Source organism: Drosophila yakuba, chromosome 3R, assembly GCF_016746365.2.
Source record: "Drosophila yakuba strain Tai18E2 chromosome 3R, Prin_Dyak_Tai18E2_2.1, whole genome shotgun sequence".
Lineage (NCBI taxonomy): Eukaryota > Metazoa > Arthropoda > Insecta > Diptera > Drosophilidae > Drosophila > Drosophila yakuba.
In genome coordinates, this window is record NC_052530.2 from 22,138,063 (window position 1) to 22,165,523 (window position 27,461).

General features: G+C 45.5%; 1 protein-coding gene across 2 annotated transcripts in view; it reads right to left on the bottom strand.

The window, feature by feature from the left end:
• The window catches only part of LOC6537908 (extracellular serine/threonine protein CG31145), a 28,051-nt gene extending 1,943 nt beyond the window's left edge, over window positions 1-26,108 (bottom strand). Inside the window, exons 1-11 of one of the 2 annotated variants that reach the window (XM_015193081.2) lie at window positions 26,070-26,108; window positions 25,003-25,742; window positions 19,493-20,356; window positions 15,008-15,286; window positions 8,704-8,828; window positions 7,612-7,690; window positions 6,827-6,919; window positions 4,348-4,591; window positions 1,691-1,699; window positions 1,122-1,202; window positions 732-844 (exon numbers count right to left, since the gene is read on the bottom strand). In XM_015193081.2, coding sequence (XP_015048567.1) covers window positions 732-844; window positions 1,122-1,202; window positions 1,691-1,699; window positions 4,348-4,591; window positions 6,827-6,919; window positions 7,612-7,690; window positions 8,704-8,828; window positions 15,008-15,286; window positions 19,493-20,356; window positions 25,003-25,742; window positions 26,070-26,093 — 2,651 coding nt within the window. In that variant the 5' untranslated portion in view covers window positions 26,094-26,108. The remainder of the gene's footprint in view (window positions 1-731; window positions 845-1,121; window positions 1,203-1,690; window positions 1,700-4,347; window positions 4,592-6,826; window positions 6,920-7,611; window positions 7,691-8,703; window positions 8,829-15,007; window positions 15,287-19,492; window positions 20,357-25,002; window positions 25,743-26,069) is intronic. The other variant, XM_002098412.3, reaches the window with a different exon arrangement.
• Between the last annotated feature and the right edge of the window lie 1,353 nt (window positions 26,109-27,461).

Below are 27,461 nucleotides of genomic sequence, written 5' to 3' on the forward strand. Positions count from 1 at the left end.
CCTTTTCTGGACGCGATTGGCGGCGGGCATAATTGCCAGGGTGCCAAAAGTGTGTGGCTAGATGGCAGATGGCAGAGTGGCTGGGAAAGTCAGGAATGAACCAGGTCGAGCCACTATTTTGGGCCAGGTGTTAGCTGGTTGCCAGCGATGACATCGCCGTAAGCCCAACAAACGCTTTTGCATAACAAACAATTTAGGAGCAGCAGCAATAGCCAAGTCACCTGGCACCGGCACCTGGTCTCCAAAGAGCCGGCATCGATGATGTGGAAGGTGGGCGGCTTACAAACCTGGAGATGTTTTGCAACCTTTTGCAGGCGGTACGGAAAATATCTTTCCAGCTGCTGCATCTGCATCTGTGGCCACGGCATCGGCATCGGCATTGGCATTGGCTTCAGCATCGGCTTCACCTTCAGCATCACCATCACCATCAGCATTGGCGGCTGCTTGGCATGCAGGTGCTGGCATATCCCTGGCAAATGCAGGCGCTTAGGCGCACACGGGGCGCATACGTAACGTGCCAAAGGCAGAGCGAGGATACGAAGGCAGGAAGCCAACAAAGCCATGTGTGCGGAAATAAACCGATCGCATTAGTTACCATGCCAAGGACATAGATACACACTGTACCCAGACGCAGACACAGGCACAGACGCAGTGCCCCACATCCCACATCCGGCTTAAAACTACATGGCCCATTGCCCACTGGCCCACGCCAATACCATAATACTACTCACTTGAATGTCTCGTAATGATGACGATCCATGTTGCCAGTGAGGAAATCAAAGACGGCCATGTCCATAAGGTCGTACAGTCGCCTTCCATCGTCGTAGGGCGGAATATCCCGGACCTAAGTGGCACAGGAGCGAGTTGGAGGAGTGGGAAAAAAAAGGGAAAATCAAATGCAAAATTAAGCTGCAGCTTGGCCAGCGATGTCTTAATTAAGTCAGCTCCAGTCAGAAGCGTTGCCCATTCCCGTCCGCCCGCGTACAACCACAATAAAAACATTTGCATTTCAATCGAGTTTAAATGCAAATTAAATAAAAGAAACCGCAGCACGAGCACTAGGACGCGCAGGAGCGGGAGCAGGAGCAGGAGCACGGTCCGCACACTTGGGGCATACATACCAGGGCACAATAATTGGCATCTGTCTCCCATTGGGCCTTCTTCCTTTTGTGGTAGGAGCGTCGCCAGGGATGCCGCCACAGCTGTTGGATGAAAAAGCAAAGGACGACCGGAAATCAATTCGTATTCTTGCAGGCCGACAGTAAACCGCTTACGCAATCGCCCGAGTAATGTCTGTCTTGGCGAAAGGCATTTGCTTGAATGTGTACGCTAAGAAATATAGTTTTCTATACACTTTAAAGTAAAATCTTTGAGTTCTGACTGCCCCGATATGTTACCATCAAAAAAAATCAAACATAAAGATATTGTACTTTCTTAGATATTACAATTTTAGGTGGCACACATTTTCCTCTGATTTGATTCCCATTTTAGTAGCCACATTGCACTTTTTCCCCTTAGTGTAAAAATAATAATTTTGCTTTATGGCTGCTTTGTGCGACTTCCTTGCGAATTCTTCCAACTGCAGGCCAAATTAATTTTGTTTAAATTAAATTATTCTGCCCGCACTGAAGGCGGGCAATAAAACTTTAGTCTCGACCGCTGCCGTTTCCTCTGAGCCACCGCAACTTACCTTTCGTCCCTGTGTTGCGGGGTCAGGGGGTCAACAATAGCGACAACAACAACGACAACGACAACAACAGCAGCACAGAACCAGGAACAAGAAACAGGATCGGAAACAGGAGCACGAGCAGGAGCAGCAGAAACACGAGCGGGAGGCGGGAACAGGAGGCGGAAACACAACAAATTATATATGAAATATATATATATAAAAGAATTAAAAATATGAAGGGGAGCAGAGCGCACAAAAATGCATAATAAAAGCTCGGCGCGTTGGGCGTTTAATGCCGAGTGGGCGTGGCATCGGTGCAGGCAGAGTGTGTAATGACCGGAAGCTTGGACCAAAACAGGAACGCCCCCATTTTCATGTTGGGGTTGGGGTTGGGTTTTGGTTTTGGGGTTTTCCCGCCGCTTTTCGCAGGGAGTCGGGGAGTCCGAAGAATGCAGCAGGCGGCGCAAAGCAAAGCAAGGCAAACAGAAAGCGGAAAATGCAAACTTGGGGAAAAGCAACAAACTACTACGAAAAAAAAGTGAGTGAAAAAAGCAAACATAAAGCAGAAAAACCAGGTAAGTTAACGCTGCCATGGTGACAGCGGAGCGGGGGGACTCTCATAGCGCTCCTTTAGCTCCACTGTTCACCTTAGCTTAGCTTACCAAAAAAGCAAAAAAAAATATGCATAAATCAAGCAAAATTAAATTTTATAAGAGCAGCGGGAAATGGGAAACGCGCGCGCTCGCAAAAAAAACATAGAATGTGAGGCAAGCAATTTGCAATTTTTGTTAGCTTCGCGTTAAATGGACTTGATAAGTTTGTGAACCCCATGGAAAAGCTTTAGGATGCAATGACTTTTATGGAAATGATGCCCCAAACTCAGCGGACTCTCATGGAATGCAAATACCATAGTTCTATTTTATTAACCGAATAATTAAAGCATTCAATTAAAAATGCAACCCAAAATACTTTAGTCATTCGAATGAAATGAAATGCCCACTTTGGGTTGGTTATAAACTTAAATGTATTTGAATTGTGTGCAGTGATGAAGTTTCATAAAATTGGTATCAAGAATAAATGTCTCAAGCAACTTTGTTCGATGATACTGAAGCACCTGCACTTAAGCCAATTTCTGTGCTTCAAGTCGGATCCTCTCCAATTAAAAGGAATTTCTAAATGCTTGAGCTCTACTCTTTATCCCGGCTGTAATCTAATCAATTGTTTAGTTATCACGATTATTTTTCTCTTTTCTTTCGGTCCCTGCAATTTAGTTACCCGTAGATCCCTCTTAAATGAATTCCCAAAGCATTTAACAAGCGTGCAAATCAAATTTGCAACTTAATTAAAATTCTGTTCAGTTACAAAAATCTCCTCGTTGTTTGCAACGCAGGGGAAACAAAACTTGGCCAGGCCGGAAAAGGAAAGTAGGAAAAACCTGAAGGGTGGGGATGGGAAAAACGGGAAAGGAATAGGGCTGTGTGCAAGAGGAGAAAGAAAAATGATCTCTTGTGCATAATTTACAGTTTTGCCTTACGCCAAATCTCAAGTATACACTTAACCATTTTCTACTTGTAAACTGTTTGGAGAGCAAGCCGCACAAAAAAAAAGGGGGGAAATAAAGAGAATTATTCCTTTGAGGCTTCGGGGCAGGGATACTAAAAAAAATATATATATAAGTATATAGCTCTGCTCAAAATGGACTAAAAATAAAATGCCTCTGCTGCGGCAAATCTGAGGGATGAGTCCAGCTGAACCCTTTTTATGGCCACCGCTCGCCAACCGAGACAGTCCCGAGGTTCCGAGGTCCTGAAGTGGACAGGACTGGGCTTTAATTTTTCGGTAATTTGCATTTAAAAGCTGTTGCCGTTTCCCCCCTCCTCACCGCCGCTCGTGTTTTTTTTCCCGTTGATGGAGTGGACTCTAGAATTTATTAACGCCAACGACGACTGAGTCCTGGGTCCCTGCATTTTATATTCCATTTTCCGCTTTACCAGTCGCTGAAGAACTGATACAATATTTCTGCTCTTAATTCAACGGCCAAACGAATGAATGAAATGGGAATGGGATTGGGATTGGGAATGGGAATGGCAATGAAGTGGCTCACTGGGGAGGGTGAAAGGTAAACGAGTCCGGCATCCGCACAAACAAAGGATAAAAGGCATACGAACAACAGAAATTATGCAAATTAAGAGTGAGTTCTTTTGCTTTTTGGCCCAGTCAGCCAGTCAGCTAGCCAGCTATTAAAAATTCCCTCTAAACCTTAAGTGAGTTGTTCTGCTCATGGCTCATGGCTCATGGCTCATGTAGCTCTAAGAACTGACCACCACCTAGCCCATCGTCCATAGTCCATTGCTCACCTGTTGCGAGCCACATGGGCACCCCAAAGCAAACAGCTAACGAACTAAGTAAATAAAGTGATTTGTTATTTGGCCAGGCGCACGAATGTGGTAATGAAAGCGGGCAGAGCATAAATTGTAATCTGGCACAGTGTTAAAGCTGTGCCGTGCATCAATCAAAAACCACTTAGCCAGGCCCACAGACATGATGCCCATACCATGTCATCCCATCCCATCCCATTCCATTCCATCCCAACCCACTGGCATGCGTGCTGGATGCTGGAAGCTGGATATGCTGGATGAGGTGGCTGTGCAATGTGGTGGCTAGGATACGATACATACCTTGCGATTGCCCGACTCAAAGTTGGGCAGAAAGGCGGCGAAGGAGCCCTCCAACATGTCCGGATTGCCGCAAATGGCATGCGAGGTGTCACAATAGTACGAGCACTTGCCATGGAAGCATAAATTCAGCGATGGCGAAACAAAGAACGTCTTCAATAAATTCTCCTCGGCCAGTTGATAAATTTCGGTCGTAATGTTCAGTGTACGACCGGCCACGGGCATGGCGCGCCGGAATCCCAGGATCCTGAAACCGGAGAAGAGGTGCAGAAAAGCGGTTAACAAAATGCCAAAAAAAATACATAGTCAAGACTGACGAACTGCAGATATCCTGTAAAAATACTCTTGCATAAACCAATGGAAATAATATTAACACAAAAATGGTAAGTATGTGAAGACCTTCCTAATGGGGTAATATACCCCATGTGTTCTATGAGTACCCTGTAAAAACCGAAACATCCTACGAGAAATAAGAGCTCGGCGGGTAAACTTTTTCCTAATGTTTTGTGGGGGCGAGGGAAACAGACTGCGTGTGAACCGGAATGCGTAATCAAGAATAAGAAAAATATTTGCGGCCTGTTGTCAGGGCAACAAACGGTAGGGAGTAAGTAATACAATAAGGAAAATAATTTCTTGTTTATTTAAGGAAACCAAGCCGCCCAACAATTTTGCTAATTTAGTGAAATCCGAGCCTCTTTTGCTTTGTTTTCATCAATCAAATTACGTTGGTGGCTGCGCAAGAAATATACCTCGTATTCTATTATTAAATGAAGATTTCATCAATCTTTTCGACTAGCCACGGTTAATCTCTTTCGATTGGAAAGGGTTCGCCTGAGATTTATGTGGATGTGGATGGTCAGACTGAGCAGAAAATATTATCGAAATTATTTGGCAACATGAAGCATGTTCCATTGTCTGGGCACTGGCATTGGCATTGCCAGCCACCGAGGTCAAAATGGGAAAATGCCGTAAATTTCCATCACCCACGAGGAGGCACTCCATCACACACCACACACACACACACATGTGACTCCATTAGAGAGCTGACAGCTCGAGTTGCCAGAAGTTGGGCCATCCAATACTCGGAGGAGTTTTGGCCAGCCAATCGACAGGAGAGTTTTGAGCCAACTCGATTGGAGGATATGTGCGGCATGTGCGTGCAGTTGGCAGCCACAACAATTACACAAGTTATGACGCCTTATCTAAACTCAAAAATCCCCCGGAAATTAACCTGGCCGTCAAAGTTTTGTCAAAGCAGCAAGCAGCTGCTAACTATCCAGACAATTTCCGTCTAAATTACGGCAGGACATGTCAGGCCACTTGGCCAAGTTAATTAGCCATGAAAGGGCGCAGATAGCCAGACTGACACTCAGTGGGGTTATGTGGCCACATCATTTACATGAGTTTTGCTTTCGCTTTGGCGCCACCAAGCTTTTTGCCCTTTGAAAAATATATTCTTAAACATCATTTAATGGCGTCGTTTGGCCTTGGCCACCCCAAAAACGGGTAAATGTATGGACATTTTTTATTTCACTCTGCCCGGCTATCATAAATAATGAACATAAATTGACTGCGGTCTGACCTCAGCATGTGTGTGTATATGAGTGTGTGTGTGTGTGTGTCAGGATTATTGGGATTCTAATCGCCGAGGGTCAGGCATCCAAAGCGTTATAAATTTGAATGCTGGCCAAGGGATCGGTTCACCAGTTCACCGGTTCACATGGTAGACAAATTGGTTAATTTGATTGCTTTGTCATGCACTAAAAAAACGAATAACTTTCAAGGGGCCATAAAGTGGAAATGTGGTAGCGAAAATAATTTTAGCACGGCCACCCGGAATTTTACTATTATTGGCCAAAGGAATAGCTATTATTGTTAGAGTATAATACCCTTTTATGAGCACTATACCAAAATACATACATTTGTTTAATTAAAAGGTTTAAGCTGAAAGTGCTAACAATAGGTATATTATTCTAAAATACCTAACATGGTTTAATAATCAATATTTTTGCACAACTTTATTGCAAGTGAATGCTCTATTAATAATGATACAAAAAATAAGCTGTAAAAGGATTATAAAGTGTATTTTTTCATAGCATTGAGAAGCATCCCTTTTAGTCGCTTAAATTAATTCAGGTATTTTCCGGCCGTCTACAGAATACAGTCTGGTTTGCCTAATTGAATATTTCAAATTGATTTTGCACAATATTTTGCCGATTTTCCCGATTTCCCCGCCTTTGTGCTGCGGTGGGAATCCGTTCAATGCTCACCATAAATATTTACGTATAATTGAAAATTAAATTAAAAATAAATAAGAGTATGCCAGACATTTACACGATGCCTGGGCAGATTTAATTCGATCGAACGATTTCACAACGGAATTCTTGTGCACTCGAATGCACCCGATGAAAGTTCACCACTGGCGACGAGTTGCAATGGAAATGGAAATGGAAGGAAATGGGATGTAGTATGGAGAACTCACCTGTCCAGGTGAAAGGCGGCAATCTCGGCGTTGTGACGCTCATAGTCCGTGAAGTAGAAGTGGTTGGGCAGCGTTTGCTGCTCCCGCGGAAACCTGTGGAAATGTGTAAAAATAAGAAGCAAAAAGTAAAAAATGCAAAATGCAAATTGCAAATGAGCGGGATCAGAGGTGGGGATGCGACATAATGAAATGAATAGAAACTGCGGGCTTCTGTCACCAGCTTAATGCATTTGCGTGGGGCCACTTTGAATTTTCCCACGGTGTACCTGCATTGCTACGTGCCATGTGCCAGCTTAATTACTTACACGAAAGGGAGTGCTATTAAAAAAAAAGAAAGAGTAAATGTTCCTATATATTTATTTAAAAAAAAAAGAGCGAAAAGAAAAAGGGCTTTCATTTAAATTGCAAATGAATGGCATTATAAGGACACTTTGCACTTTGGCAGCTGCGATGAAGGCAGTGATGGCAGAGTGAGAGAAACCAGCACGCTGACCAAGCCAACGCGTTTAAATCTCATTAAAAAGTGCATGAATGTTTTAAATTTGGCGAGCAGCTTGAAGTGCCACCGCAAAACGACGGCAATGGACGTGGAATTTCCATCGACAGGCCGCAGGAAAGTCAGCGCGAATAAAAAGCGCAATTTTATTTACTCGACTGTGCGAAAAGTGTTGTCGACAAGTGGGCGAAAGTTGCATTCATTACACGCGCGCGCGGAAATCCAAGGGACAAATGCATTAAGCGGCGACAGACCGGGAAATCTTCGTCCATCCGTTGGCCAAACTCACCGCATCGGCTTCATTAAGGCCTTGATATCGTTTGGGTACTCGATGATCAATTTCAGCTGGGTGCCGCCCTCCTTTTGCACTGCGAACGGAGAAAAGACAGTGAAATGAATGTAAATTAATCAAGCACTCGCAATTAATTGAAGCAAAAACCAACAGAAACCAACAAGAACCAAAAAATTCATGCAATTCTCACATCACCGATCACCGAGACGGCAGTCAGCTTTTAAAATTGCAAACCGAACCGAGCGGACTGCATAAACAAATTACACTCGACTAAATACCAATTAAAATGCATTCAAAGAGCACACAAATATTGCGTAAACGCAACCGCACAAAGAAGCCTCAAATGAAACCCGCCTTGGCTTGCTTTTTGCGATTCAGTGTGTGAAGTGAGGCGAAAACTTGGCTCATTGTTGCTTTGGACCTTGCTGCTCCCAGCTTCTGGCCAGCTGACTGACCGTAAGGGCCCATAAAACCAAAACTCCTGCCACAAACACACACACACACAGCACATTTCATTGGAATTTATTCTAAAGCAAACAAATGAAAATTGGCCCTGTGTATTACTTATGAATTATCTCTCGAAGTTGCTCTAAAGCCAAAGTGTTGCGTGTTTGTCTGCGTTAGAATGCGCCAGTGTACACGCGGCGTATACGTGATAAATGCCAGGCAGAACAAAGCCAAAGTTGCAGCAATTATGCTGCCACAGTGTCATTGTTGCCACCCCTTGGTCTAGCCCTTGGTTCTCCCTTAACTGCAAATGAGTTTTCTTTTCGCAGCTCCGAGCAGCCGCTGTTAAAAGTTTATTATTAATAAATTATGAGTTTAATGAATGCGCTGGAAAAACTTTGCTATGAAAATAGTTTCGCAGTGGCACCTCAATAAAGCCAGCCAGCCGCCAAGCTCTACATAATTGAGTTAAATGTGCAGCTGAGTCTCTACCCATTTTTTCTCACCCCGCTTAGCGTTTTTGGCCTCGTGTAAACTAAGGATCGAAGTGAGGGGGTGCAACAAACTTGGCCAGTATTTATGACTTTACAATCCCACAATTGCCGAACGGCAGAATGGAACGGAAGCAGCAGACTGCCTTACCAACATGCTGTATTGGCAGCTTGATCATGTCACGTAGCACCGCATCCACCAGAGTGTCCTGCTCGCCGTACAGCTCCTTCTTCGTGATGCGCAATTGGAAGCGCTCCAAATTGCTGGCATTTGCACTGTAAAGAGAGAGATGGGAAAGTTGTTCGGGTTCAGATATACTTATACTCGTAGTGCGGGCAAAAGGGAAACAAAATGGCACAAATGTAAGTAAAAATCGAGCATCGCAGCTAGCAGAGAGCAGGCTGTCGTTTGCAGGAAAAAAGGAAACCATAAGGACAATCAAGCTGCAACCCTACACTCCAAGTAAATATGGTACCTAATAAGAAAAAGTAACTGTCTCAAACTTTATATAATAACAATGACATAACAATTAAACTCCTTCTCTGCCTTATGTATAAAAATACCAGCAGTTACTTAAGTGAAGTTACTTAATAACTTCGAGCAAGATTTTTCGCACAGTGCAGCCAGTTCTCGGGGCTCCCTCATAAGTATGCTACGCTTTGGGGCTGCATATCAAGATTTCTCACATTGATTTGTCAAAGCAATGCCCTGCTCCTTTTGCTCCTTCAGCTCCTTTTTTATCCTTTCTTTGCCGCTGCTGTCATGACAATTTGGTTTGCAAATGCCAAGACACCCCCACCATCAGCCAGCCGTAATCTTTGGTGGTCGATTTTTCCTGTTGCTGCCAGACACTACTACTACTACTACTACTACTACTGGCAATTGTCGGAAAATATCTTTTCCTCTCCGATTATGCTTTGCACTCCACGTTTGACATGTGCCGCTCACATGGCCAATGCTTTTGTCTTAAGCCCCGGCAGTTACGCTTTCAGATTTAGTCCAATTTGTGCTGGTTAAGCACTGCAGGCCCTGCTGCCAGAATTTAAGCTGCAAAGTGCTCTCCATCGGCATTAGCTTTCATTCCCCCGTTTCAATTCACAATGCACAACAATTTATACGACTGTACCAGTAGTGTAGTTACGACAAATTGAAATGCAAAACCCAAGTACTCGCTTCGTTGGTCAGTGAAAAAGTGGCAAACGGTGGCAAACGGGCGGCGTTGTCAGCTCCATTGTGCAGCAAGTTTATCACGATAATGAAGTCATATCCGTTCCGTGCTCAAACCACCCACCTCCCCCTCCCCAAATGCTGTTCTCAATGGCGTCTACATAACTCATTGTCCTTCTGCATCTTGCTCCACTCCCAGCCCATTCATAATTTGCCCAACGACTTCTGTTATACTTCAACGCCTAACCCTTTTTTCGCCGCCTGCGATGGTCTTTGTGCGCAGGAAGGAAACAAATGTCTGGCAGACAACCTTCTCGTGCTCCCGGAATGACTTTCAATATATCAGCGTTCCATGGAAATGGTGACAACTTCCGAGAACAGCCAACAGAACATCCCCTTTCACCTGGCGGCGTCAAAGTGCTCGCAATCCGGTGACAATGACCAGGATTCGCAGGCCAGGAAGGGGTCCCACAGAAGTGACGAAGGTTCCATCAGGTTCAGGCTAAGGCAAGCAGTTTCAAGTCTGCAGGATTAAAGCTGAACGCAGGGGTTGAAAATTAGAATATAATTGCTTTTAAGTACCGAATTGCCCCTGTCAGCTGAATTAAAATGCGGTTGCTCGCAGGTTCAAATTGTATTTCTTTAAAATATTTATAGCTTTTCATGTCTCCTATATAGTATGTATATAATGTATAGAATCTGTTCAAGAGCTCCTTTTGGCAGTGTGCCCCAAAGTATGCTAAGCAACGTGTTCGCTTGGCACAGTCAAATTTCAGCTCATGCTTCATTTGTCAACTGCAACGGTGGAGCAGCCGGAACAAGTGGGCCGTGGCATAGAGTTGGCCAATGGAATCTGGAATCTGGCATCCGGAGCAGGAGCAGGAGCAGGAGCTACGTAATTGATGAAGCCGCCCGAGCCGGACACTGACTAAGCACACTGGCCGCTGTCCGCAGAATGGCCATATGTTTCTGCGAGTCTGCGGCTTGCTCCGAATGGCCAGCTGTTGCACTTGCCGGGTCGAAACAACATTGGAACACTGGAACAAAGAGAGTGAGAGCTCGCCAGCCGAATGGTATTCAAATCCCATGGGTAATTGAGTCACGTAAATCAGTTGCAGCGGCCGGCAGTCAACAAAACCCGAAATCGTATTACAAGAGAAAGTGCTGCAGAAGGTGGGTCCAAAAGAGGCGGTGGGGGGAGGAGGGGGTGGTGCTACTGCTACCGGGTGGGGCAGAAGCACGCCAAAAGCGCACGTGACACGTGGCCCACAAGCACATATCCCGGCAAACATGGTCTTACAAACGCTGACAACCGCAGTGACAGTCGGCCAACAGGCCCCCTCCCAAAAACCAGCCACTGTCCTTCAACCACCAAGGCCCCCTTCAACCCCCCATCATTCCCCCCAATTCCAGTGGTCTAAGCCCGCGAAAAACTTTGTTATGCAAAGCGTTGACAGCTCAACGACGATGACAACAACGTACCGCAGCGCAAAAACAGAAACGCTGCGAAATGCACGACACACAACAAAAAAAAAACAAAAAAAAAAGAAAAGAAGGAAAATAATTGAAAAAGAGATTTTCATATAATTGGTAGTACCCCGCAACCGCCGGCCCCCTCGGCAGTTGCACGTTCCTGGCGGTTACTCGCGTCAAAAGTTTACTTTGAGTTATGTTTAGCGGAAATTAAATTTATTTATGTCAGCGATGGGACGACGGACGTGGAAGGACGTGGACGTGGACGTGGATGGGCTTCACTCTGAATGACGCTCACTAATCAGCTTAATTGCGCTCGGTTTGACGATTTGACAGGACAGGCGGTATCCCGAATTCCCAAGTGCCGCAGTCCTGAATCCCGCTGGCCAAGTCCTGAATCCTGCGCGTCCTGCACAGTATCGCTGCCATGGCAATGGCCGGGAATAAACTTTGCTTACAGCTTAATACTATTTCGCGAATTTTAGCTAAAGAGCAATGTGAAAAGCGGTGTAAAGATAGCATAAGCCTGGATTTTGTTTAACCAAAACTATGTTACAGGTAACTGCGAGTTGGGAAACTTCAAAAATGTAACTAACAAACAAAAGGGTTACCTGTTGGAGAAGCTAATTTAATATTACACATTAACCAAATATTAAAATGCATTTTCCGCAGGCTTGGAGCTTGGGAATCTGGCTTCTGAGGTAAACTTTCTACCCAGGATTATGAGTGGCCGAGTGACTGGTTTGCTACTGCCATCGCTGGTGCTGTTATCCTTGGTGTTATACTGCCGCCGACCGCCAGAAGTGGGTACTATAATAACAGCTGTCAGCCGGCATGTCCTGGCCTTTGTTTAAGTTCCACCGAACCTCCAACCCCTCAACCGCCCAGCTGCCCCGCAAGTCCGCAATTATTTTGCCATAAGAAAATGTCAGTAAAGTTTCGCAAACGCGCACAGTCCTCCAGTATTCCAGCAGTTTTCTACCCGATTTGCCCAACATTCTCGACTACGCCCCCTCCACAGTGCTGGCAGCTTGGAGCAGCTGCGTCCTGGCCGCAGCCACATAGCCGCAAAAGTGCTGCTTAGATGGAGAGAAGGAAAAGTTTGTGCGTGTGAAATTTTGCGGCCGCCAAGACCAACGAGGAGCCATCGAAATGGACGGACCCGCGGTACTGCAGCACGGACACTTTTGAGCCGAGTTTACAGAGGGGCAGAGAAGGGCCAAAAGGAAAGTGAAATTAAACTTATATTGTAGCCGGGGATAAAACTTCGGCGGCGGCGGCAAGAGCGCGAACATTAAAACCAATGACAGCAGACCAAACTGCAGCTGGGATCCGCGAAAAGCTGATGAGGAAGGGAGGGCGGTGTTGGGGTTTGGGAAAACTTACACTTCCACTTCCATTTCCACTTTGCCATCCGAAATGTCAGCAAGCTCTCGGAGTTTTACACACTCGTCGACATTGAGCATAGTCTTTTATTAGCCGGCGTTTGCAGGATTCTCAGTATTCTCAGGATTCTCAGGATTCGCTGGATTCGCATCCTGACCGACAGCTGGTGGAAACTTGTGCTGTTTCTCCCTTTTTAGCCGGGTGTAATTCCCTCGAAATAAGATTTCTGCCACCGCTCGGCGTTCGCTGCTCGCAATTGCAAGCTAATTAAAAATTTGTCATACTAATTAAAAGCGACCCCGGGACTTGGGCTGATTCAGCAGGCAACTTTGTCGTAATTATATACCCGACTAATGCCGGACAGCCATGTACCTGACTCTTCAGCTGCCGCTGGTAATAACTCATCTAGTCTAATTTTTAGGCACATTTGCATTTTGTCACATTGCATTCTTCTACTTTTTTTTTTTTTTGTTAGCCCACCTGCAGCCATTTCTTGGCTGCATTGTTAGCAGAGCTCTGGGCCAAAAAGTGCTGACTAAGCCGCCAACTAAATGGGACGAGGATATGGGAGCACGTCGAGCATGTGGGGAGCTGCTCGGCGACAGAATTTTAATGAGATATCGCCGGGAAAACGAGCGACAGGCGACAGCATCTGGGCACCGCCTTGATCCTGTTTTCAGATCCTTCTATCTCTTTTGGCTTGATTAGTTGTAGGAGGCGGAGTTGCAGGGATTAGCGTTTCACTGCAATTGGCACTAGTAAGCAGGTTATTGCGCTGAATCACTTAAATGCTTTTCAAAATGAACATTCCGAAATTGGTTTGATGGGATTACCTTTTGTTATTTTGTTAATTTTGCCAAGCCCAAACTTGCAGACTAAGTACTCAGCTAAAACTAAGTACCATTATGTAGTAAGCAAGTGTTTTAATAGAATGACTGCCTTAAAATTTGCACTTTGCTTGCAAGAGCATCCGAACTTCTTGGCCCAGCTAAGCCAGGAGGTAAACCTAAACCTTCAGCCTTCCTTTTCAGCTTTTTTTTTTACCCTGCACATTTACTGGCAGCAATTTCGCTTGTTAATGAAATTTGCATTTTGCTACGTGCGACACACCAAAACAGCACACAAAAAAAAAAAGAAGTAGCAAACTTTCCGCCTTGCTTTTCGGTGATGTGCTATAAATTAGAAAATCAAGCATTTTATGCTAATGCCGACGCCCACACTTGGCCAAAACCAGACAGCAACCACCATAGCAACCACCCAATCCACCCAACAACAACAAGAAGAGCAGCAACAACTTGACAAGTTTTTGCCACTTTGCATTTTAGCCATTTTAACCATTTTCGATTTGCTTCACTTTCTCCGCAACTCCCGGAATTTTTGTGCAACTTCAGCTGGGACCCAACGTTGAAGCAACTATTGAAGCAAATGAAATTACTCATACGCTACGTATTCAATTTTGATAAAAACTAGCAAAACGATTCGCCAAACGCATTGTAAATGGCAAAGGGAAATCGCTGAAAAGAACCGGGCGGAAGATGGAGAAAACTAAGCTGATTACCGAAAAAGAAAATCAAATGAAAACTCGTCGAAATAAATTTCATTGCTGTCTCAAGTGTGTGCGGGTGGCAAAACCTAGAGGGGAAATGACAGAGATGCCGCCAGCGATGACGCAGATAAGAGATGGGGATGCTGTGCTGGGTGGTAGTGGAAATCCACATTGATTTCTTTATTGCACTTTTATTTGATTGTGCTCGCATGAAATTACGCATACGCCATGTTGAGACAAGGCAAACGCTCATCAACGTTATCGGCGGTCGGCATCGGGATGGAGCAGTGAACAGTAGAACGGAACAGTTGCCACCGGCAACAACAATCAGGCAACACTTACCAGCGACAGATAGAGACATGCCCGTAAAGATCTGTGCACCGAGAACTTTCTGGGGGGCATACACTCAGCGAAATACGTAGCTAAAGTTGGCATACCATACCTAAATGCGCCAATTAACTGTTGTCTATCTACCTCGTTGGAAAATAACGGTTACTATAATATAGTTATTTTATTTCCGCAGACATAGTTATGTTTTCCTCAAGTGCACATGCTAAATGTCTAAAACGTAAATGTGTCACGTAAATGGAGCGTAAATTTCAATAAAAATCATTTCAATTCCGTTGAATCCCGAAAAGTGCCCGTAACTGCTTGCCGCACTTCCACGCTCCTCATTTTTACTATCCCCTTACGTTTATCCCCCCCTCCTAGAACCGTAAAACGCCCCCCGCCCACCTTCACTATCAATTACCACGTAGCCGTATAAAGTGGCTCGGGGGCCCCAGAGTACAACACAAATGAAGAAAAAAAAATGTAAGCATTATGTCCTTCCGCTCAAGGGAAATTGAATTTTCTCGCTACTGGTTTTTATGTGCCACTCACCTGGCCTTGCGGTGCAGCATCTCGGCCAGCGTGGGATTGTCCCTGCTCACATCCGGCGCATTGTCCACAATCACATGCGAGTACTCATCGCTGAGCAGGTGCTTCTGCAGATCCGCATAGCGATCGTGTGGCGTTGGCTTCCTCGTCGACGTGGTCCGTGATGTGCCGGCTCCAGCTGCTCCACCCGAAGCTCCGGCCGCCGCATCCTGGCCACTGGTCGCCGCGCCACTCTGGCTCGCTCCCGCCTGTGTGGATGCCTCCTTGGAGCCCGAGGAGTTGCTGGAAGAGAGAGGCATTTAGATGAAACCGAGAGTACCACTGCTTAAAAAGGAGCTGCATAAAAGTGAGTTAAATGTACAAGAAAAAGCAAGGGGAAAAAATTGCCATAATTAGCGGAGACCCCAGAAGCCGGGTGCTCTTGACAATGGTGCGGATGGCTCTCGTTGCTAATTGCAACTGCCAAGTGGCCCAGTGCCTTTTAGTGGCAGCCATCGAGCTACACTGAACTGAAGCAGCCTAGACAGCTAAGTGCCCCCTGGCCAGGCTCCCAAAGACACGCACTTGCTGCAGCTAAGCTGCAAACTTTGTCAGCCAGGATTTTAGTTGCGTTTACCTAAGACGCAACACACCCACACACACACACACACACACACCTACACCCTCATGCACATCCACACACCTATACCCACAAGCTTAGATCCACATGGGACTCTTCACTCGACTGCAATAAACTGAAATTGCAGGCACTTCAAGGGGGCAAAACCACAAGCCATACAAGTTGGAACAGTGGCGACACCTAGGGGACATGCCTCTAATATCAGGTAAATACTGCAAACTTTGGCGAACATTATTTGCACAAGTTTCTTTAGACAATCTGAACATAAAAAAAAAGGGGAGACAAATTTCTGAACAATTTATAAGTTTGCTTTCTGTATTAGACACAAGTTTCAACTTTAGTCTATCAAAGATTTGTATTCACATTTAGATGCTCATGTTTCTCACAAAGTTTGCGCAGTATTTTGCCAACCTATTCCACTGTGCTGGTGCTGGTAATCAGCAGCCGTTTAGACAGCGCCTGCTTCAGACAAAAAGAGTGCTTGAAAAATGAATTAAAGTTTTTGAATTTGTTGCATCCATTTTGCTAGCCTTGACTCTTAACAGCTCTCGGCGAAATGCTTGGTATCCAACCTGGCCTGGACGGATGCTCCGTTTCCGGCCCAGTTTCCGCCTCCACCTCGTTAGCATATGTATATACGATGGATGTGGATGTGAATGTGGATGTCCCGGGAAACCGAGAATTATGCAGCAGTTGTGTGACCATTAAGCCAAATGACAGCACTCGTGTGCACAGGCTGAGCGGAGTGCACATCATTAGGCCAGCATCTCGAAATTTGTGTTTTTGTCGTAAATTGTCGTTATGCTCAAAATTCTCACTTATATTTATCTTTTTTTTAATTGTATCCCAAAGTATGTCAAGTTTTTGGGACGAAAGTCCTCTGTCTGTCGGCGCCTTGTCTTATCCGTCAAGCAGACAGGTGTGTTGCACACACACACACACACACACACATGTGTGTAAGAATGCCGGGTGAGAATGCAAAACTTTTTCAATTAACAGTTGCCAGAGAATGTCTGGGCCAAGACAGCAGATAGGCCAACAACAACAGCCGAGAGAAGCTGTCAACATTTGCCATTTTCCCCATGCCATTATCGCATGAGACAATATCTGGGCGGGTGACAAAGAGCCTTTTTCCACGCCGCCGGGGGCTTATTAAGAATTTTCCGACGCAATGAGCCTGGGCGGATTTCGCGCGTTTTCGCGCATTTTATTGGCAGCCGCATAATGCCACTTTATGTGCTAATAAGTATTTAAGTCGCTCCTTGTGCCGCCACTTGCAGGAAGGGTCCTTCATATTTATGCGGCTCGTTCAAAATTGTTTCCGCCATAAAGGATATATATAGGAGGTAGTAGTGTTAACCCTCTTTTGTTTTCGACTGCACTGATCGATGGATGTGGGTGTGGATGTGGATGTGAATGTGGCGTGCACTTAATTACACTTTGGCGAAGGCGAAACTTTGCTCATTAAAGTGGTGCCACGTGGTGTGCGTAACGCTGGCCACATAAGCTGGCCATGTGCTGCGGTTAATTAACCAGTCAACTGCAACTGTAATGGCAATAGACGGCCCTGCAACAAATGCAGGACGACAACGCGCCGCCAGCCACAGGATCATAGGTGATAGGTAAAAGTTTATGCAAGTCGAAAGCTGTGACACTGTCAGGGGTTAATGGATGGATTTAAGGGAGTCCTAATTGGATTTGGGTGCCGCATATCCGGCTGCCGTCCATGGAAAATGCAATCTTGTCAAGTTCATGGGTGGCTATGGCTTGTTACGTTCAAATTGTTCCGAGTTCCTAATAATTATGTAAAATCGAATCTTCATAGAATCCATTTAAGATTATCTAGCTACAGATTATATTGCTTGCTACGTTTAAATTGTTCGGAGTTCCTCATAATTATGTTAAATCGAATCTAGCTAGAATCCATTTAAGTTTACATAATCTTGCACAAAGATAGTAGCTTAAGTTAGTATGAATCTTGATAATTTTTATTTGATTTAATGCAATTAAAAAAGTATTAAAACAAGTGGATTAAAATCTCCGTCAGCAACAGCAACTTTAATTAAAAGGGTTAAGAAATTGCCGACGATAAAATGAAAAAACACGGAAAATAGAATAAAGATTGATAACAGCCCGAAAAAATGAGAATCATCAGTGAAAATGAATTTTTCGCACTGCTCCGTGGACGGCGAACACCATTTGCAGCATTGCCAAGTTGCTGCCTCAGTTTTCAGTTTTTAATGAAATAATTAAAAAATTATAAGGCTGGCGGGCGAGGCGGTGCGAGGAGACAAGACAGGAAATCAGGAAGCGAAGCGAGTTCCAAGCAAGTTCCACGGTCTTTTCGGGGGCGTCTGAAGATGGAGATGGTGGAGAAGATGGGGCAAACATTTGATGCTTAAATAGAATTTATTACGCTTCACAGCCGCGTTGCACGACTCAGTGCATGGAGGCATCATAATTTTGCATTTGCCCTGGCGCATAAGTAGATAGCAGGGAGAAGCTTGAAGCTCCCGATCTTTTCGGGGCTGAGGTGGTGGTAGCCCTCGGAAGCAGCGAATGGTAAGGAACGCTTTCCGAAGGCATTCATTTTACGGGCTGGTGGCAGGCGGCTTATGAATTAATTAAATATTTACTGGCTAAACATTGGCGTTTTATGTTGCCGGCGCGGGAAGCGGTAGCGGTAGCAGGAGCTCCCAGCTTGAAAGCTGGAAACGTAACCGAACTAGCAAGCAAACGGGATGGCGATGCGAACCGGAGTCGTTTACTGCACCTGGGAGGAAGTGGAAGTCCTGGGACTTGGGACCTGGAACCTGGGAAGGATGGTCTTAACAGTTTCCCTTGCGCCTTGCTGCGTCATTTTGATGTTTTATTACTCGACTTCCGCCAGCCGCAGCAAAATGGCGGCGGACCCTTAAAGTCCACCCACTTTCAACCCACTCTCACCCACTTTCACCCACCGCACGCAACGCAAAAAGTGGCCAGCATGGAAAAAAATGAAGTGTTCAAAGGTAAAGCGTCTCGGCCCCATTCGTCTGTATATATTCTCCATGGCAAAGGAAAAAGGCATTAACATGGCGCTCCTGTGCTGGTTCCGCTTTCTTGTATTCCTTGTACTCCATGTACTCCATGTACTATAGTTACCAAGAAGAAGTTGGCCCTGCCTCGGGTTTATGTTTTGTAGCAAATTACGTTTTAATGCCGGGGCCAACCAAGTTTTATTGCAACTTTTGTTGCATTTCAGCTAAATTGAATTATGTACCCTGCCGTGTTCAGTCGCCCCAGGGGAATGGGTTGCTTGTGGGTTGTGGATTGTTTGCCGGAGTCAATGGCCCGACCCCGTTTTGCGATTTGTGCATAATTTTTAATCCCCCGGAATGGCCAGCGGTGGCCCATTTGCTTTGGTCAGTCTTGGGAATACCAAGAATACTAAGTTTCAACACGCTGCTTTTTGCTACCTGGGTGTTTCAACTGAAGAAGGTGGAAATGTATCGAAACAGTGGTAAATGGTCTAACTGCGTTTATGGACTATGTATTGAATTGGTCATTAACTTGTAACCTTCCACTTAGCTAATACAAAACTTCGGGTACTATAGCTGCCCAGGTTTCAAGCCAGACTCTGATAGCTGAGAACCAAATTCCAGCTACCTTGTGCATGCACTAATGCCTCATTAATTCAATGAGGGTCAGTTTTCATTACGATACTCGCCGGGAATCATTACAACATCCTAGCTTGCCATCCATCCATCCAAACCCACATTCCAAGCCCAAGCGAACTCGCAAGGTATCCGCTGATTAATGACGGGACTGGAGCAATAGATGAGTCAGATTTCGACGAAACGGACACAAGGAATGCGAACAGAACTTACCTCTTCTGCAGGAATTTGCGCTTGAACTCGTGCAGCATTCCACCGCCGCCGCCGCCGGTGGCATCGTAGTCGTTGCCCAGCCGGATCTTCTGGTGCTGCTGCTGCTGGAGGAGGTGGCGATTGGCCACCCCAAAGTCCATCTGCACATCGACGATGAGCAGGAGGGTGAGCAGGACGAGTGTGGCGCCCAGACTGATGACCAGTCGCTCCTTCAATTTCATAGTACGCAGGACGGCCATGATGGGATTGTTGGTGCTGCAACTGCTGTTGCTTGCAACAGAATTGGCTTTTTGCTGGCCAAGTTGAGCCGCCGGTGCGGCAGTCTGCTGGTGTTTCCTATTGATCGAACCAAAGCTGCGCAATCTGGTCAGCCAGCCAAGATTGCGTCCGTTGATCTCGGCCGGAGTTGGGCTATCGTTGGAGGATTGCGGCACAACCTCTGGAGTTTGTGGATTTTGTGAATCTTGTGTGGTGGTGCGACTGGTGCGCACTATGCGACGCCGGATTACAACGCGGCGTCGTGGCGCTGCCTCCTCTTCGTCCGGTTCCGAGTCTGGATATAGCACTCGATCCGGCGGCAGCTCCGCCTGCTCCGCTGAGTGCTCAGCTTCAACTGGAGCGCTCCCGCCAACGGGCCCTTCGAGGTTTCCCCTCCGCCAATTGGCTACGCCTATTGGTTCAGCTGATAACTGGCCGTTAAAGGGGCTATCATAAACGTCGATATCAGTACTCGATTGTTGTTGCTGCTGCTGCTGTTGCTGCTGCTGCTGATGCGGCTCTTGCTGCAACTGCAACTGCAATTGCTGGCGATATCGAAAGCGCTGCAGGCGCTGTGCCAGCGGCGTCGATTGAGCTGGTCGATAGCTGTAAAAAAAAAAGCGGGAAATTTCATTAAAAACCAATGCGAATTCAAGGGTGCCGGCTGCTGCGATGTGTAGTGCTCGTGATAGGCAATCAAAATTCTATTAAGTTTTCATGACTTGAAGGGTCTAACACGAGTACAAAGAAGTCACAAAAGAAATCGCAGCCAATCCTATCCGCCAACAGCACTGAAGCAAACGAGACACGTTTTATTTTGGGACCAACTTTTTATGAAAAATAGGCATATAAATATATGCTTTAAAAATGCATTTGACGGTAATATTACAGTCACAGGAGAGTAATAAAAAACAAGAGAGAACGCTATAGTCGAGTTCCCCGACTATCTGATACCCGTTACTCAGTTAGTGGAAGGGAGAAGGAGAGTCTTAAACACAGTTTTTGGCGGTTTGTGGGCGTTAGAGTGGGCGTGGCAAAAAGTTTTTTGGCAAATCGATAGAAATTTACAAGACCAATACAAAAATGAAAAAATTTCAAAACATTTTTCAAAAGTGTGGGCGTAGCAGCTTTGGGCGGTTTGTGGGCGTTAGAGTGGGCGTGGCAAAAAGTTTTTTGGCAAATCGATAGAAATTTACAAGACCAATACAAAAATGAAAAAATATCAAAACATTTTTCAAAAGTGTGGGCGTGGCAGTTTTGGGCGGTTTGTGGGCGTTAGAGTGGGCGTGGCAACATGAATCGACAAACTTGCGCTGCGTCTATGTCTCTGGTGTCTGTATGCTTAATCTCAACTTTCTAGCTTTTGTAGTTCCTGAGATCACAGCGTTCATACGGACGGACAGACAGACGGACAGACGGACAGACGGACAGACGGACAGACGGACAGACGGACAGACGGACATGGTCATATCGACTCGGCTATTGGTCCTGATCAAGAATATATATACTTTATATGGTCGGAAACCCTTCCTTCTGCCTGTTACATACTTTTCAACGAATCTAGTATACCCTTTTACTCTACGAGTAACGGGTATAAATATTGTTACATTGCTCAATATATGTAAAGATTGTAAAATATTTATTTTGCTAATAAAACAAAATTATTGGTTTTAAATGTAAATTGTATTTAAATGGTTTTCTTAAAGTTTCAACCATTTTCTAAAAAGCAGCAGTGCGCAAAAACTAGAAATAAAACATAAAAACTCCATCAAAATCTGAATAATGACGCTGAATAAAACATCAATTATCAACGAATAATATTTTATTTTCGCTCTGCCAATTTGCAATGATATCACGAATTGATTTTTCATTAAAACCATTTATTTTCGCAATTTCCATGCGTAAATTTGCACTTTTCAAGGTCCCCGGTGTGTTGATATTGTTTATTTATGCGATAAGCTCGTTATTTATTTTTCAATTGGCAAATTCATAACACCCGCTCCACATATCAGAGTTGTGGACTGACTATCCCTAAACCATATCGAGTTTCAAAAATATGATCCTTTGGCCATTTTGCAGTTCGTATTTTGTGTCTGGTTATTCATAAAGCGGCGTCACGGCATCCGCCATGTTGACTGCCACCGGAAATGCGACAGCAGCCATTTTTTTTTTTTTCGTTTTTTGTTTTTTTGCGCAGGCCACCGTTATCGCTGCTCTTGCGTGTTGTTGTTGGTATTGCCAGTGCCTTTTGCCGGTGCCATCAAGTTTGCTTGTTGTAGTGCCATTTTATTGTCTCCACTTTTATTGTTCATGTTTTTTGCTGGCCCACGTAGCATGAAGCATATTCTGCAGGCAACCAGCTCGTGGCGCTGGTTCCAGTCGGAATTTGAATTGTAACTACAACAGGAAGAGCTGGTCGGTGCCAGGATCTGGTGTTTCTGGAATAGGACCTGCAAAGTGGCCGTTGTCTCTTTGGCCGTTTGGCCATCGGGTGATGGGTGATGGGTGGTAAGCTAACGAAGCTTGTTGCTGCATGGTTTTCTGCCCACATGCAAAGTCAACACGGCCACGGTCGCTCGACAACCGAATATTGTGGGCAAAATGTTGAATTGCCCTGGGCAACAAATGCCGTAACTGCATTAAATGTGACCAAAATATTCCAGCACTCCACATCCACTCGAAAAAAGAGGGCTTAGGTCGCCAGTAAAACGAGAAATTGTCCAGGTATTAAACCAAATTTTTTGTGTCCCATAAAAACAAATCTTCAAACACAAAATTAGACAGTTATGTTTAAGACACTTTGGAAAGAACTTTCATTTTCGACAAGTGAAAGCTTGTATTGGTTACATTTGGTTTAATTCAAGTTTCAATATTTTCGTGAGTGCATTACTGTATGGGCTGCAAATTGAATGCGAAACCCTTTGATTGACAGGCCTACCGATTTGTTGCTGACGTAACTCGGCTCACAAATTAAACGTCAAAATCGTTGGCAAAAATGCTGATTACAAGCAGTACTGATACGAATAAAATGACAGAGGCGGCACTAAATTGGCAAACAAAGGGCGGCCGAAAATGTCTGCAAAGGAAGGAGCAACAGCAGCGGGATCGCCATGCCATGTCAATCAAATCACATATCATGCCAATTTTCTATGCAGGTTCTCCTCGCCCCAGTGCTCTGCACTGCAGGATGAGATCCTGGCAATTGCTCATATCCATGACGAGATGATTTGACAGTCGCAGCGTGGGCGTGGCCAAGGGGTTAGCACCAGACGACGGGGATGGTTAGGGGTCATGGATTCGTGGGCTTAGGTATGGTACATGAAGTACGTGTACAAGGAACTCGGCTGAAGAGACTTGGCCCGGCGCAACACAATGGCACATCACACATCTCTCGCCGTCAGCAGCGCGTTGGCAACATCAATGGGCAGTCAAATGCAAAGCACATACGTAATCCCAGTGAAAGTGGGTGGGCTGGGGGACTGGTGGACTGGTGGGCTGATGAGCTGGAGAGGCGTCATCCACACGAGTTTGCCCTATCAGCCAGCCGGTGAGGGCGATAAGCACTGTGGCAGTGACATGGCAAGTGCGAGTGTGAGTGCGAGAAGGGCGAAGTGAACGCAGTTAACAGCAATTGCTGTCGTCGCATTTTGTTGTCGCTTGATAAAACTGCTGCGTTGCATTAAATTAAACTCATGCGGTGTATTTAAATGCCGCATCGTCGAGGGTCGAGGCTCTGGAGTCAACTAAGAGTCGAGTAAAAATAGCAACGGCAACAGCAAAAGCAAAAGCAACACCAATCGTTTTAATGCAATTGCTGACAGCAGCAACAACATCGCCAGTGAGTGACAGCAATTTCCTTTCCAATTTGCGCTTTGTTTTTATTAATCAGACATATAGCCAGCGCAAGAAAAATAAAATAAAATAATGTGCAAAAAATTGTAAAGAAAGCGAAATGAGGCGAGATGTACTGCAAATGAGCTGGTGGTACTGCAATGAAGTGCAAAACAATTTAGAGCACCATATCGCAATGAGTTGAGTGAGGGATATGTTAATATTCCGCCATATTAATCATTCCACTTTAGAAGGCGGGGCTCATATGAAACAATCGTGGGAAGTAGCTGTGACCTTCTTAACCCTATAAGCTTTTCCAGTATGAAGTCACATATTGTGAACAATACAAAACACTAAGCTAACCAAACACTAAATCAATTTGAAGCCAAATTGGAGCACTCTGAATTGAACTGGGTTATCGCAATGCAATAAATCAAACTCCCTTTCAATCAAACTTGACAAATGCCTTTCCGCTACCTTTCTCCAGCTCAATTAGCCTTCGCCGGTCAACGAACTGCATTCCATGGACTCTCGCTCCGCACTTGATATTATATAGTAGTTGTGGCGCACTTGAATCGCTGCAGCTGCTAGACCCTCACATTATCCAGTTTTTTTCTTTTTTTCCCCCCGATTTACTCTGCATGATTGCACAGCTGTTGGAGGGGGGGATACCCTTGTAATTTTGTTGTTAACAAATGCAATGCGTAACCCGCTTGAAACTCAGCTCGATTCGAATCAAATCAGCGATTGTGCAACAGCTTGAAGTGACACGCTCAGTGCATCCACATCCACATCGACATCCACATCTATATCTAAATCCACCCAGTTGCCCCGCGTGACCTGGCCACGCATCGGTGGCAGTCGAGAATTCCACTGGCCGGGATACGAATCCGAATCCGATTCCATTGGCGATAGCGATGTCGACGGCGATGCCACAAAAGACCCGACTTATTGATCGATTTGTTGCCACACTATTTGAGCGGTTTGCACTTGAGCTGCTTACAACTATGGTACTGTTGCCATTACGACGAATGGGCCGCCACCTTATCGACCCAATCGAACGGGCAATCGGCAATCAATCGCGATGCCATTCGATATGCAAATGTTGGCCAAACTGTTGCAGCCATCGTGTTGCCAATTCGGTCGAGTCGAGTTCAGTTGAATCGAGGGTGTCAAGGTTAGTTTGGCTTACACGTTTGGCTCATTTACATGGCTCCCTTCTCTCTCGTATGGCCATTGAAGCATCCGCTAAACTTCAGCAAATTGCGGCGGGTGCAAGGGTTTGGAATAGGGAAAATGGAAAATAGAGAATAGAAAAGCTAAACGCAGTTTGGGTTAGTTGCCTTACTGGCTATTCCTTCGCCACTCACTGTTCTCCTCTATCTCTGTTCCCTGCGCTTTTGGCCCCTTTGTCAATTTACCTTTGGCTGTGCAAACTTTCGCGCTGCTCCGTCTGAAAGTCCAAATCCCACTGGTCGTCTCGGGAAAATCCTCCATCTTGCAGCAGGTGATTCAATGGCAGCGATTTCTCAGCAGATTTGCCCCAGGTTATTTCATTACCAAAGTCAACAGAAGTGTCCTGCTGCCATTGCTGCTCCTGCTGCCACTGCTGCTCCTGCTGCAGCTTCTCGTTGCTGTTAATAAAATTTTCCAGCTGGCTCGTCGACTTCCAGTTTTTGTGCTCCGTTGGAGTCCGGCTCATTGCCAATTCAAATGCACTCTGATGGCAGCCATTGTGCGATGTCCTGGGAATTACTGGGAATGCCGATGTCGTTGTGGAAGCCGGTGCATAGGGACTTGAGCCCAGCTCGTTATGGTCCTGCCCATTGTATTGTCTCACTGCCGATTGATTCGCAGTCATTGGCAATTGATTTATGCCCAGAGCGTAATCATCGTAGCTATTGCTGGAACTGGGCAGGCCCATCTGGCTGCCCATCTTGCTACCCATCTGGCTACCCAATCCCAATCCCATACCCATGCCAATACCATTGCCAATCGCATCATCCTGGCTGCTGGCTCTCTGGAGCGAGAAGCTGCTCTGGCTGCGGCTCCTTTGACGGGATTCCTTCTTTTTGGCCAACTCAGCCGGCGAGGGGGCGAAGAGGTTCCGGATGCTGGCATTCCGTTGCCTTAAGTCCACTTCGCTGCCGCCTGACTTAACCTGGTTTTGATGGAGAGACGCGTAATTGTAATTGGAAAGCTCTTGCCCAATTTCGGGTTCATGCTCAAGCAAAGGGGGGCGCAATCTTTCGGTGTTAGTAGCATCGAACAACGGGGTGTAACGGCAGAACAATTGTTATCTTACGAATAGTGCCAAACCAACAATAATTTAAGCCATCAACGCGAACACAACTCAACGCAATTCAACTCAATGAAACTCAAGTAGAAACCAAACTGGAAGGAAAACTCCACAGACAGAGAGGACAATGCTCGGTCAATTCGGCGCCCTTTCATAATCGGATGAAAACATTTTTGGAGTGCTACTTACACTCGTCCTCGAGGCAAGTGACATTGAATGAGGCGGACTCGAGGAGGCCAACTAGGAGACTTTTCCTCCTCCAGCCGACTGGGGTCATCAAGTGGATGTGGCACACAGCTCCCAGCAGCGCTTGCACTTGCCGATTTTTCCTCGCTTTTCCTTGTGGCAAGTGTATCTCAAGGCTGCACGAATCTATTCGGTGAAGTGGATGGGTGTGTGTGTGTGTGTGTGTGGTAAGTTCAGGAAAGCCCAACGATGGCCAGAGTGAGAGATAGAGAGAGGAAACATCAAAATTTCAAAATCGTTAGACAGATTAGCATAAGCGGATAATTCCGGAAAAACACAGCAATGGCAACGACAACAACAGAAGCAAAGAGCCAGAAAAAATCGTTTTGGTATCCAAAGAGAAACGGACAGCATGTGTGAAGCGTTTAAGTGCTGATGTCGGTCTATGCCGATGCCAGCGGGGCAGGGGGAGATGCAGTGGAGGGGGGGTGGCAGCTTTGGATTTAGGAAAATTCTGGGCGGTGGGAAAACTAAGGCCAAAAACAAAAGCACTCCTCCGGCACTTCTTCCAGCTCAGTGGAGACTGCAGCACACAAAAAGAAAAAATGAAAAAAAAAATCCAAAGGAAAATCCGGCAATATCTTGAAGCACAGATATTTCGTGTTTACCAAATACCAACAGCAGTCACAAATGGAAATGCGTGGAAATATAGCTTTCAAACAATTTTCGACTATGTTGGCTGCATATTTTCCTATTTACGCTCGGCAAAAGACAAACAGGGCGGATCAGCAATGTCACTGAATGTAGATCCTGGAAAATGTGCTCGCGTTTGTGTGCCAAATAAATATTAAATAGGATCACATATATATATTTTTACCCGCCGCAAATACTTGCCATACTTTACTTAATGCGTAAAGCCATGTCCTAGAAAGTATGCTTTCCCTTTGATTTCGTATTTAAATTTAAGCTCTTTCGTAGCCATACTGAAATGTGTGTGTGTTTTGAAAAGCTGTTTTAATCAACTCTTATCGTTTTTTGTCTTGCTGCATTTGATGGCCATATGTGGCACCGTACGAGCAGATTTAATGATGAATGCTAGCAAAAATGCATTTTAGATTCTGTGCCAGGCTGTCCACAGGGAGTTTTCCAGCCCTGGGAAAAAGCGATTTTCCCCAGCTTGCTTTCCCGCATCGTGTCTCTTTTTACCCGCTCCTTGGCATTGACATTTTTCAGCTGTAAGACAGGAATACTTTCCATTTTTTCCCCTTGCAGCTCTGTGTGTGTGTGTGGTTTTTCAGCCAAAATAATCAAACGTGGTTTGGGACTCACAAACCCACACACACACAACCACACACACACACGCAGAATGCATGCACGAAGATGGCGAAAGGAGAA